This window comes from Grus americana, chromosome 8 (assembly GCF_028858705.1).
Source record: "Grus americana isolate bGruAme1 chromosome 8, bGruAme1.mat, whole genome shotgun sequence".
NCBI lineage: Eukaryota > Metazoa > Chordata > Aves > Gruiformes > Gruidae > Grus > Grus americana.
In genome coordinates, this window is record NC_072859.1 from 3,894,427 (window position 1) to 3,908,057 (window position 13,631).

General features: G+C 45.3%; 1 protein-coding gene across 1 annotated transcript in view; it reads left to right on the forward strand.

Moving 5' to 3' along the window:
• The first annotated feature begins 775 nt into the window (after nucleotides 1–775).
• The window catches only part of NIBAN1 (niban apoptosis regulator 1), a 69,427-nt gene continuing 56,571 nt past the window's right edge, over nucleotides 776–13,631 (forward strand). The window contains exon 1 of the mRNA XM_054833723.1: nucleotides 776–1,149. Within this exon, the coding sequence (XP_054689698.1) occupies nucleotides 1,095–1,149 (55 nt within the window). The 5' untranslated portion in view covers nucleotides 776–1,094. The remainder of the gene's footprint in view (nucleotides 1,150–13,631) is intronic.

Here is a 13,631-nt window from a genome sequence, read left to right on the forward strand (position 1 = left end):
TTTCAGTCTAAAATACATAACTTCCAGTCGCTGTGACTCTCCAGCATGTCAGCACAATCCATATTCATCACAACTCATCAACTCTGTACTGAACATATGAGGCACAATAAGGTATGGCATGCTGCCCGTTGCCTGAATTAGCATTATAAGACTAGCAAAACAGAAGAAAATACCTTAGGAAGTCACATATGGTATAAAGCCTCACTGAAATTATTATTCAGAGGCGAGGAAATTCGGATAGCTGTTCCATACTGCCTTACACTGCTGTGCCGAGGATCTGCCAGCTGGGGCTCTTGCATGTTTTAGGAAGTTGGTTCAATCACTGGATGATATTTACTGGTGACATGTATTTTAGTGCCTGCTTGTGTAGGTTTATTGTTCATCCTGGAATCATGTATCGATAGCATCCTATATAGGTCACCAGGATTCTCAGTTAGAGGCTGACAGGAGCAGGAGGATATGGCCCTGAAGGCTGAGCCATATGTAGCCTATGGTGTCTCAACGTGCCTTGTCAAAGGCAGCGTCCTATATGAAGGACGTTTCAGGTGGTTCTTCCTTCTTGAAGAATGTCGGAGAATATTTCTACTGGCCTTCAATCCCATGATACCTGCTACATGTGCAACCAGTGGTCTTTAAAGCAGCCTCCATGGAAACTTCAAAGGGTCTGAGTGCGTCTCCCTGAGACGGGGATAATGAGTGACCTGTGGGCAAGAGGAGACGGCCGTCCGTGCATTTTGATGGGCCAAAGAAACTAGACGGGCACCCCCCCGCGTGCCTGCAGGTGGACGTGCTCTCCGTCTCCTCCGCAACTTCTGCTGGAGCCTCCTGCCACCTTCGGCTCCCACATTCCCGAGACTGGCGAGGGCCAAGCCGGGGCTCCCCTCCCGGGCAGGGGACGAAGGGGACGGCTGGAGGAGAAGCGAGAGGGGCGGGAGCCCTCCTGCCGCCAGCGCCCGACCTCCTCTTGGCGGCGGCGGGCGAGAGGCGGCGCCTGCGGGAGGAAGCGGGCGCGGAGCGCGGGGCCGGGCCGGGCTGGGCGGCGGCGGCGGCGGCGGCGGCAGCAGCAGCGCTCTCCGGCACCGCTCCCCGGCAGCATGGGCGGCTCTGCCTCCAGCGTGCTGGACGAGAGCAAGTGTACCTACATCCGAGGTAGGGCTCTGCAGGGGTGGGAGGCGAAGCGGCCGGCTGCCTCCCGAGGCTTTTTCTGAGAGCGTTGCATGTGCAGTCGTGCTTTCTGCTGGGAAAGCTCGTAGAAAAGCAGCGAGGGCGAAGGGAAGACATCCCGAGCGGGGCCGGAGCCGGGCACGGTGCAGCGGCCAGCCGGGAGCCCCGGGCACCGGGCAGGGCTCGGGAGCCGGTGGGCTCAGTGGGGTTTGGGCGCTGCTGGGCTGCTTCGGAGAGGGACGGGGTCCGATGCCGTTTCGAGCAGACGGGTTTTTAAACGGCAATGCTTTAAAAATTCCCGATGAGTTATGCCTAAGAGCTAGACGCTAAAAACTTTCAGGAGTGTGAGAGATGCGACCTGAAGCTGTCCGTGTGACAGGAAGGTCCCGGTTCTCCAGCCCCGGCGGCTGGAACTTTTAAGGCACCGGGTTTTGCCAAGGTAGAGCGGATCAAGACTGTATGGCCCGTTTTTTTTGCAAAGCCCATTGAGGGCAGTGGAAAAACTGCTGGGTGGGTATTTAGGCAAGCAATTCAAACTTGTGTAAGAGCAGGTTTTTATTGCATTGAAATGTTAGGAGAGGGAAAATGAAAAAAAAAAAAAAGCTTTAAATTTGTGCATATTTCTATAAAACTATGAAGGAAAAGAGCGTAATTCTGTATTTTGGGGGGTATTTTTGTTATTTGAGTAGTTAAAAGATGAAATACATCTTGCTCTTACCTACCTACATTCCTTATTGGTAAGATAGCAGGTAAAGTATTTACAAAGCAAATTTTAAGGCTGGAGCGAAACAGAAGTTTGCATGTGCAAAGGAAGCCCTATGCCAGTATATTATGTATTGTGCATCTGAAGCCTGCGAGAGCCCTCACTGCTGTGGACTGGGAGATCAAACTCAGGACCGATGATTCAGACAGTAGGGTGACTCCTGGGTGGTGCCCGCAGCAGAGCTTGTCCTTTTATTCTGTTGCTCTGGGATTTTTTTGTGGTGTAGAGGGAGTGCAAATGTTGAACCGTTCCTCTGTTAGGACTCTTTTGAAATCACAGTGGATCTTTCAAGAGATTCCCATAGTGGGAAGGATGTCCAAATATTAAATGGCTTTCACCCAAAAAGCAAACGGCAAAGCTGCAGGCTTCACATGTGGAGGTTTTTCTGCAATGTCCCCGCAGTATTGTCATTTTGTCCTGCCCCGTTGAGGGTGGTTTCAGGTCCCATCAGAGCCACGAGGGTGCAATCCCCATGGATTACTTTTTTTCTTTACACTCATCCCTGTGCTGCAGCCAGAATTGCTCTTCCACAGTTCAGCAGGTCAAATTGCCTGGTCCCTGACTGAGTGAGGGCAGTTGCGAGATTTGGAAAAGGCTGATGTCCAATTACTGGGGGGAAAAAAAAAATATTCAGGGAGCTTATTAGCTTCTTCACAGCTGTGCAAGAGGAAACTGCACATCTTTGCCTTGGACATCATCTAGAATTAGAAGAGGGAACTCATGTCAGAGGGTTGGGAAATCCATATCTGTTCAGACACGTGTGAAGCTGGAACTGGATGTATCTAGGACTTCCCTATAGCTCAACGGGAGGGTGCCTTTGCCTTGCTGAGAGCTGTGCTGCTATTCAGACACGTCTCCAGTGTGCTTATCACATCTTTGCAGAGGCAAGTGATAAAGCAAAATCATTGTGAAAAAAGAAATTAAAGCATTGCAGTTATCCCCTGGAAGCATTGCACTTATCCCCTGGCTCAAGTCTGCTGTTCCTGGTGTATGTGAGGCTCCCCCGTTCGAAACTTTTGCCTTGAAAAATAATTAATGACGCACTTTGTATGGAGGCTCTCTGTAAATTAGTACTTTGAAGAAGGGAAAGGTATCAGGAAGAGCATCTTAAATTGAAATAGAGCGCAGTCCAGTCAGCTTGCCAAACCTACTGCTCACGGTGAGGCCAGAGTCTGCAAGATTCAGACCTTGCTTCTCTGTCTTACACGTCTCGGTCTGACGTATTTCCAGAGCGAGTGCCGTGGTGAGTTCTCCTTGTTTGAAGAGGAAGCAGGCTGAATTGCTGATTCTGGGGACTGAAAAAGCAGCACATTTTTTAGCTGGCTTGTAAAGATTAGGTGGGTTTTACTGGGGGGCTGGGAGTTTTGGAGGTTTTTTTCCTCCAAAGATGATGCAGGGGGAGTCTTTAGTAAAAAGGGAAGGGAGTTACCTGCTTTTTGTCAGTAGAACTGCCAATCCATAGTGTTTGAATGGGTCGGCTCTGGTGAGGGAGGCCGTGAGACAGCAGGGTCAAGGGTGCTGCCTCGCACATCTTATTCAGAGACTGCAGTCAGCAACGGTCTCCAAACTTTGTGCGTTTTGGGATGCTCACTCATAGCGGCCTAAATATGTGCAGACTCAAGACAGGAAATCCTGAATATTACTTCAGGTGAGTTTGGTCTAGATCATCTCCAGTGCTCACCTCCAACCAGCGTTTCCGTAAACACACCAGTACTCGCAATTTATGCATCCTGGTTTTGGCACTAGATTTTTGCATCTCCTTTAGCATAGTTTGGCAATGACACATACCCCCTTCTCCTTGCCTTCGCAGCAGGAGCTTGCTGTGATTGAACACTGGCATCCTTCGGTTAGTTCTTGCCACGCTAACCTCAGCCTGCAACAGAGAAAATGATTTGGGTGGGATGTCAGCTCCGTAGCATGCTGGGCTGCTCCCTGCAAGCGGAGGGGTTAGCCAAAATCGCGTGGGGCAGAGATAAACGTGACTGCTTGGATGGGTAGCAGGATTGCTGCATGGTTGTTGTCATGGTGGTGTAATTTAATTTCTTGTTGCTGTAATGATAATTTAATTTGTCTGAAGCCATGTCCCTGTGTCGTGAAGCCTTGTAGTTTATTTAGACAACATTTAAGCTAAAACACAATATAAATGTAGAAATGAGGGACTGAGGGCTAAAGGGGTGGATGCAGTTTTCAGCAATAAACCGATATGGTTTCTTCATCAACATATGTACAAACCTATGGGGTTTCTAATTTCCAAAAGTCTGTTTGCTCACGTTGTTTGAGGGATGAGAGGAGACCAAAACAAGGACAAAAATTATACGATATGTAAAATTATGTAAAAAAATATGTAAAAACATACGTGTAGGTGTCTGTATAAACCAGCGAGAACATGGCCTTCGGCATGGGCACCCCCAGGTAGAGCCCGGGAGACGCTTTGCTCTGTGCCGTTCCCGTGGGGGAATATGCGCAAGCCTCGTCAGACCAGTCGCAGAAATGAATCCCAGCGAAGATCACAAAGGCATCCTATGCGGACTCTCGGTTACTGAATGCAAAGGCTGTGATTTCCACCTAAACCTACGTCAACTTCTGTGCTCTTAAGGAAGAAGCGGTGATACTGAAGCAGCCAAATTGCAAATTGTTGAGAGTTGCGCGTGCTTGTACACGGGGCAATATCTTAAGCCATACCTGAAAGTCAGATAATACAATTGTTGACACAGTAACATGCATTTCCTGCAGCAAATAACGCCGAAGAAGAGAATCTATGATGCCAATGTGTAATTTTTCAAGTGGTCTTCGCAGTACGATACACGTGAGGCTGTGTTTGAAATTGCGCGGGTAGGGATCGTCCTTGCGAAGTTTGAATCAAGGAGAGGTACTTCACAAGCTGCCTAAAGGCTTCCTTGGGGATGGCAATGTTTTGCAAAACAATTCTTATACTCAGAAGATCTCTGCATTAAGAAAGTGTATATATATGTATATATATATAATGAAGTTACATTGTGCAAGCCATCACAAAATCTTTTGTCTTTTTCAAGTAGAAATTAATGAAAAATGGTAGTTATCATGGGATGAAATTGTGAATAAAAAGTCAAGACTCGATTTTCCTTACTCCTACCTGAAAGAAATGAATGTCATAGTAAAGTAAAAGACAAAAGAGAGTCAGCAGGGACTCCCATGAGTGCTGGGGACAGCTTGTATCCGCTTGGAGAAGAATGGACCAGGGGTGGAGGATATTTGGAGGAGAGCAGGAGGCCGTGTAGTGCCAGCAAGGAGGAGCGGAGCAGAAAGCCAGACCAGATGTGCTGCTGCATTGCTTGTCTGGAAACCCATAGCAGTTTCAAAGGTGTCTTCTGTTCTGTGTAGCATGAGCCTGTCTTTCTAACCATGCCTATGGAAAAATATTTTTTTTCCATTTATTTAAGATCCTTTAGCTATTTAAAATATACACACATTATAAGCGGTAAAATGATTTAAAGCCCTCTGAAATTAGAATAAATTTTTATAGTAATTCCTCTAGGTTTTGGACTGAACCCTTAAAAAAGAAGGAAAGACTTGTGGAGGAGATAATCCTTCTTTGTAGGGTTTTGGTGGGACCACATGGGAATCATTCAGGATGCTAGTGAGATGGATGGGGTTTAAAAAACGACAGTGATAATTAGGAGTCTGGGAGTTGGCCATGTGAAAAGAGTTTATTAAAAAAATTCATGCTTTCGGTTTGATGAGGCATGGGCTAACCTTGTGATGGGAGGTATTCGTTGCGTGATTTCTCTAATGATATTTAATGAGTGTTACACCCAACAGGGAGCGGTGCAGGGCGGCAGTGGGGAGTTGTGGACTCAGGGTGCAATCATGAAATTGGGGTAAAAAGATGAAAGTGCCTGTTAAAACAACTTAGTAGTATGCCCTGAGAGACTGTGCTGGGGGTTTCAGGATCACTGATAGAAAGTTTTTGCTTTGGGTCTCTAATATTAGCCAAGAAACAATTGAGGAAGCAGATCTCACAGTGGGGAGAAGGGAGAAATGGCCCTGAGATTCTTTAGCGATTTTCCATTTCTGTAGTCTCAGCAGCAGCAGTAGCAGGGGACCAAGCTCTGCTCCATCACGTATGGTCTGTTGGGACCAAATTATTTTAAATTGGGAGAGGAGAAGAGATTTCAAGCACCCAATGCCGGTAATTTCAATGGACACATCTTCAAAAGAGTTTAACATACAAAAAATTGAACTTCTCTGAAGGTTGTTTTTTTATTAAAGGTGCTCAGTGTGTTTGACCATATCCAATCTACCCATTTCTATAAACATAAAGCTGTCCAGAGGACGAGGCTTTGTAGTCATTTGCTTTTGATTTGTTCGTTTAAATGCACTTTTTCTTCCTTCCCTTCTTTTCCATCTCTGTCCTGGCCCAGGCGGATGGGACAGCCCGGCTGAGGGACGCAGTGACGGTGCTGTGACCCTGTGGCACCCAGGGATGCACCCTGCAGCTTTCCTCATGGTTCAGGGCTTTTTTCTGAGCAGATCTTCCAGCCCTTCTTCTCATTTGACAGTGAAAGCTATTAACGTCTGTAAGAAATTTCTTTCTAGGCATTTGTTTTTCCTATGAATTTCAGTATGGTACTAATTAAGATGAGGGTTTTTTACACAAGGATAAAACACTTTAGTAATGTTCCTACAAGAGGCAGCATACTTAGAAAAAGCAGATAGGCTCCTCCTATTCTGTCACGTTTTAGAGACTGAAGAGGAGCCTGGTTCACCCTTTACTTAAAAGACAAGATAAGGAAATCAGTCGCAAGCTTTACAGGAAACCACGTGAACAAATACTGTCACTCGTACGGAGATAAGTCCCACCGACTCGGCAGGAGATAACCCAAGCGCCTCATACAGCTCGGGAGTGAAATTCTCACCAGCAGCCAGCCGGCGTGCACATAGCCGTGAGCAGGGATGCTGGAGGATGGAAGAATAACTTGGAATTTATTGTGGAAAAGTTGGCCTTTTTTGGACAGGCTCTCAGACTGGATATTGGATTTTCTGCTTTAAACTGTCCTGTAGTCCTGCTGGTTTTAATTTGGTGTACGACTGCAAGTGTAACGGGGTTTTGTAAAAAATCTGGCTGCACTTAACTGCCTTTTCTCTCAGCCTGTTACAAGCTTTGTCTTGCCATGTTTTGGAAATCCTCTCTCTCTCGTTTTCTGCAGGTGAGGGCGGCTGTAGCATCATACAGGGCAGGAGTGTGATGGCTCTGTAGACTTACAAGCATCTACTTCGTAGCTCTTAGAGGGTGCTTTTCATTTTCACGTTCTGAGGTTTATGGTAAAAGCTGATATGATTTTTCTGCGATTCCCAAAATCTAAGGAAGAAGCAGAGTAATATTTTCTTCTACAAATACATATTGAATCCAGATTCATGACTGTGGGTTAGCGCTTATCAAGTACTATCTAATCCAATCCAAATAGGCATAAATACCCATGGAATGAAAAAATGAAGTGAAATGTGTAGGAATTCAAATTTCAATATGGGTGTGAGTTTTATTTTTCATTATACTCACCTTCCTAAGTGTCTAAGTTCTTGAAGACCTTAAAAAATGAGATTTTGAAGAAAAATTCTTTTGGCTTTTCTTGCTTTCTGGGAAGTGTTAGTCCTCAGAGAAGTTGTTGCTGTTGGAGCCAGTGGCAGATTTTCATCCTGTAGTTTTAATAAATAGTGCATGTCTGTGTTGGAAAGGAGAAGCAGCTTCTCTGTGGTTCTTACATTCTTTAATTCAGGGGGGCAGGCACTTTATCTTAGCTTTAGACTGAGCGCAAGCAGAAGTTGGGAAAGGTATTTGCCACCCAACTTGAACAGAATTTACTGTACTTGGTAACTTCCAGATTTCACCTTTGGGAGATTAAGGCAGGAGATACCTTCTCTATTCAGTTTCCGTTGCTCCTATAGGCCCATTTATTAACTTCTTTCAAAAGTACTGTGAGCAATTTTGGAAGTTTACAGTCATGTTGTCTTGCAACGGGCATGGTCAAGAATTTCCCTAGTCAAAGCGGGAGGTAAGAGTTTGTTCTTCAGTTTGTCAATAAAAAGATTGTCCGTGATCACATCTCATTTACCTTCTGTAAACAGCTTGAGGTTTTCATAACCCCAGAAATCTCAGTTATTCGTTTTGCAGCACAGCTCCTTTTCCTGCCAAAGCAGCTGGGAAGCCAGGTTAGGCTCCTTGCCCGTTCAGCAGGATCATCTCAAGCTCCCTTACACCAAAGCAGACCGTCTTGCTTGAACAAGAACTAACCTTAAATATGATGTGCTGCGTAACGCTTGCTGCAGAGCCTAGGTTTTAAAACTGAAAGGAAAGAAGATCTTTTTTGGGTAGTATGAGTGAAGGGAAACCACCGGGTGGTAGGGGAAGGCATGTGGCATTTTTCACGCTTTTCTGCTGTCTGTGTAGAAGCAGCAACGTACAATGTTGAATTAAGCACAGGTATCAATGGAAAGAGCTTCTTCTCAGTAGAAGTGAGAAATACGCTCACGTTTGCCAAAAAACCTGTAGTTGAGAGGCACACTGTAAGCGTGGAGTCTGGTGCTCTTTTGTACTTGCTACTTCCAGAAATCTTGAAGATTGGAGGTTCTTTAATTAGTGCAGCTTGACCACAAATTATAAGCCGGTCTTTGCATCTGATATAGAAATTTTATTGATATTAAAGGGAGAAAAAGCAAGCTCTGAGATGATTAAAGCAGCTTTGTTGTTGATGCCTTTGGGCAGTAGCAGCTCAGAAGCCAGTGTCTAGATGGGGAAAGATGATCTTAATAAGCAGTGTGGTCATGGCGGCTTTTAAAGTACAACAGCGTCTCTTTCTACAGCTTTTCCCTTTGCCTATAATAAGCACGCTGTTCTCTTTGCACTTAAAGAGCAATTAAAAGTGGCTTCCAGTTTTTGAACATGCATGCAAGCATTTTAGTTGCTTTTGCAGTTAAAGGACAGTGATGAAATGAGGCCAGCTCTTACATAAAAGCAAGGTTAAAGCTTGTGGAAATGGCTCAAACTTGTGTGAAGGAAGGGTTCGCCTGTTTGGGTTTTCGAAAGACTTTATCCGGTATTTTTTTACTAGATTTATATATAAAAATGTTTGATGCTGATTCTGTATTAATGCTTAACTTGATATGCATAAACGAAGATTTTGGTGAATTAGTTTCTCTAGGTATTTAATTAAGTGCTAGTTTTTAAATCATAAGCCTTTAATGTTCGTGCTTCTGTGATAAGATATTAGTTAATACCTCAGACACAAACAGTTGCTCTTACACTTTGGTTAGTACTAAAGCTTTAAGGCCACATATTAGGCCATTGTAGTGCTACCAAAGTTGTTACTCAGTTGTTGCATCTTTTTTTTAAAACTAGGTAGTTGTCTTGGCTAGCAATATCAGGAAGTAGAAAAAAAAAGCGAGGCTTTTGGGTTCTTTTGGTTGGGTAATTAAAAAGTTAAAAGCAATATAGTTTTCAAAAATATGTAGATTATTTTTGTATGGTTGAAATTCTTCTAGGAAGTAAGTGAAATAAGGAATAGGGTAGTTCACTTATTTTCTAAATAAATTTTCTAATCCAAAAATAGTTATTAAAAATAACTTTTTGATGTCGTTTGTGATGAACTTGATTCTAAGCCTGTTCTTCTGCCTTGCCCTGAGCAGCGTGGTTCCTAAGGAGTGTGCGGATGCCAGAGAGGCTTTCGTTGTGGACGACATGTTCAGTGTTTCGTGCAATCCCTGTTCGGTGCCAGACCAGCCAAGTGTCTCTCAGGTAGTTTTCTGCTGAAGGTGTGGAGGGTCCGATGGGAATAGGGGGAGGCACCACATCAGCCGTCAGAGCGTGACCGTGGTGGTTGGTAGATGTTTGCTGCTGGCTGCTGCAGGTGCGTGGTCACACTCTGGGATCTCAGAGGGTGCTGTGCCAACCTTTTAGGTCGGAGCAGCGTGTGCTCCTTTGAGACTGCCTCAAACTGTGGCTGGCACCGCGCTGCTCAACGGGCTGCAGCAATGCAGTAACTCCAGGGTGGAAAATAGCAGCAGAGGTTTCTGGCTCACTACCCGCTTTACATATCTTCTCAGGAGTGAGCCATGATCTGTCCTTCAGAATAAATTCTGCTTCTGAGATTTATGCAAAGTGAGCATGCCAGCTGATCTTCAGGTTGTTTTTTCTACATGTCATTGCTTAAACAGTGAACGTGGTGCATCCTCCCCATTACGGTTTCTGGCCAGGCAGCGTGCCGAGAAGAGCCACCCGCATCAGTGCCTGGCTCGTTTTTGGACTCTCCTCTGATAACGCCAGCAGCGGCGGTGGTGCCTTTTCAAATGAGAGTGGACTTGTAAGGAGATCATTGGTAGCGATGTAAGACAATCAGTTCATAGCTCCCTGTTTTTCCCAGGTTTGTTCTGTATTGTGCTTGTAAGGTCAACACCCGTTTTGACCGGGGCTCTCACACCTTGCAACTTGCAGAAAAGGTCATCTACACCTGAATCGCCTGTTAGTTGTTGTGTGGGGGACTTGTTGGTCCTCACAAAGAGTGTTCGTCGTACAAACAGCGTAAGACAATCCTTATTCCAGGTTGTTTACTGTTAAAGCAGGCAAAACACACAAAGCTAAAGCCAAGGTCCAGAGAAACGGAGGCATGGGAGCAGCGAGTGCCAGGACTGGGGGAGGCAGCTTGTGCAGATCCCCAGTGCAGGCTCAGGCCTCTGCACCAATTCCAGCTGCACCGTGCTGATGTGTCCCAGCCAGGCAGAGTTTACGGCTGCGGTACGTGCTAGGGACCAGCTGGACCTTTAAGCACTCGTGATCACTAAGTACTTCCACAGCCAACCTTAGGAAAAAATGTCTACGCTTCTTTATATTATAAAAACATCTGGGATTTCCCACAAAGGTTTATGTTCCCCAGGTCAAGGTACCTGCAGGTTTTGCAGAGCTCGAAAGCCAGCTCCGTCCATGCATACTGTTTCTAAAGACCCCCTGCTCGCTGCCTGGGATGGCTCATTCACTGGAGTAACGCCTTCCTGGATTTACTACTGGCTTTTAATTCTGTGTGCTTGGGATCCCAGCTAAAAAAAAAATGCTCTTGTGTGCCGTATCTGGAAACTTGCTGCCTGCCAAGGAGCTTTTCCTTTTTTTCTTTTCGGAGATGTACAGGCATCATTGCTTCAAATTTACAAACTATGCCACCGCCATCCTGTCACTCAGCATCCAGCTCACTCATCCCTGTCCTTTTAGCCAGCACTCTTCCACAGACCCTCTCATCTGTTATCTTAGGAAGCAATTTTTAAAGCTTTACGTGATATTTCCTTCCTCTGCATGAAACCACAGTTGCTAGTTGAGCTGTGATTCTCTGCAGAGCTTTATTGTGATGTTTATGACCTGATTCTTGAAGCAGCATTGGGGATGTGAACTATCTTATATGAATGTTGTCTAAAGACCAATGTGCTTTTATTGAACATGATACAGAGGATCCTTGCATATTTTCACAAGATATTCCACATATTGTAGTGGTCACACTGAAGGAAAGGCAAGCTTTCATCATCTCTGGGCAGAGATTTAATGGCAGGGTCTGCGCAAAGGAAAAAAAATAGGCTTTTTTGCTCTAGGAGTATTCTGTAAAGTAATATCATTGTCTGTAGTGTAGTCTGCCAGACACTTTCCACTGTTTTCAGTTGCAAATGAGGCTTTGCCAGTCTTCAGCTGTTCAGACTGAAGTTTCCATGCTGAGCGTCTGCCTCAAATTGCATTTTTGAGAAAACTGCAGCTGAAATGGATAAGCTTTTTTTTTTTTTGTGAGAATTAAGCTAAAGAAAACGTGATTTTCCTCTCTTTGGCTGTTCTGTTGACCAGCTCAGGCATATCCTGCAAGAGGAGGGAAAGGGTTGGGGGCCGTAGAGCTGGAATAAGGGAAACCAGAGGCAAGTGGGAAGCATTTCTAACCGCTGCCAGTGTTTACCTGCTGAACTAAACCCCGTTGTTTCCACATTTGCCCTCTGTGCAGTCTAGCAAATAGCTGCAAAACCCAGAGCTACCAGCAGCTGTTCACCCCTATAGACAAAGGCAATGCTACGAAGCCAACACAACTTTCTACCGTAAGCTTGCTGTGTTAGCTGAAAAGGTCCGTGGATCTGGAGCCCTGAACTCACCACTGATGCTTGAGGGAGACCAGGATGCAAAAGCAGCTCTTTGGTATATTTTTCTATTGGCTTCATTCAGTAGGAAGCCCCAGATTTGTTGTTTGGGTTATTTTTTTTCCTTCGGAGATTTCCTGTACACCTGCCAAGCTACAAAGCGCAGAGCAGACATCAATCAGCTGATCTTCCTGCTGAGATGCTGTGATAGACGGTGGTATTTTATTTCATATATGAGGAGTTATGGCTATTAATTCGGGGCTTGACAGACATAGTGCTTAATTTTTCGGGGAACTGGCCATTTAAACGCTCTCCCCAGATTTCCAACCGGGCTCTGGTTGTGCTCTGTTACGACTGCGGGTGCTCAGCTGTTCTGCAAATCAGAAAAAGAAGGCGGCAAGAGCCACCTGGGAGCTTCTGCCGTTAAGGGACGTACGTTTTGTCCAGCTTTACATGTTGTAGCAGACACAGAGACAGGATCTAGTTCTTCAGGGTGACATTTACCTGCCTTAAATATAAATCAAGGCCCTGCTATTTCCAGCTAACCACATCACAAACTTGCAGAGCTCCACAATAAATGGGGCAGGTACCATACTGGGTTGATTAGAAGACAGTATTTTTAGATGTGATTGTAAAGAAAGGTAGCTTTAACCACTATTGCTCGTGCTCCGTTGCTCTTTGCTCTCAGCCCAGTAAGCAGCAGCAAAACTATTGACACAAGGAGTGGTTGAGGTTAGGTATCCAGATGTCAGGGTTGCATTTGATGTGTCTGCAAGGAGGAGCCCAAAATCATCCAGATTGTCAGCTGATCTAAGTTGGTGGTGGCTTTTATGGTGCTTTTGGAGGAGAAAAGATGATAGAATTGTAGGATCATCTAGTTCCATCCCCATGCCGTGGGCAGGGACACCCTCCGCTAGCCCAGGTTGCCCAAAGCCCCATCCAACCTGGCCTTGAACACTGCCAGGGAGCCAGGGGCAGCCACAGCTTCTAGTGGTAGGTGGGTGCACTCCTACCTGGTGTAGCTTCCTATACCTTGTACGGGAGGCTTGCTAGACAGCAGCCAGGGGTTGCTCCAGCATCTTTTGGTTTAAAAAAAGATGAACAGTCAAAAATCCCATGAAGCAAACCTACATGTGCTGCACAGGAGGATTTAATCCAGGAAAATCAACCCGATTAATCCAAGTGTGCGCTCTGTGAAGGAGGGACATATACTAATTTGAATATGAAGCATAATAAATCATGTGTTTACATCAAAAATCTGAAATTTTCTATCCAAAGCAGGATGGCAAGCCATCTTAGCCTCCTTGTCCATTTATTCAGCTTGTGGTATAAATCAAACATTTGAACTATAGAAGCAAATCATGTGCTAAGTAGAAAATAATAGCTGTTTCCATTGCCCTGTTGATCAAAACCAGACCTGAGGCATGGGCAAGGATGTCAGTGTCTGTGTGGGCTGATGCAGGATTTGAGCACCTCTCTCTCTGGATGTCAAAATCAAGGCAACTTAAAAACTTGAATCCTAATTTAACCTTACTTCTAGATACTTCATGGTATTTCACTCGTCTGCTCCATTGGC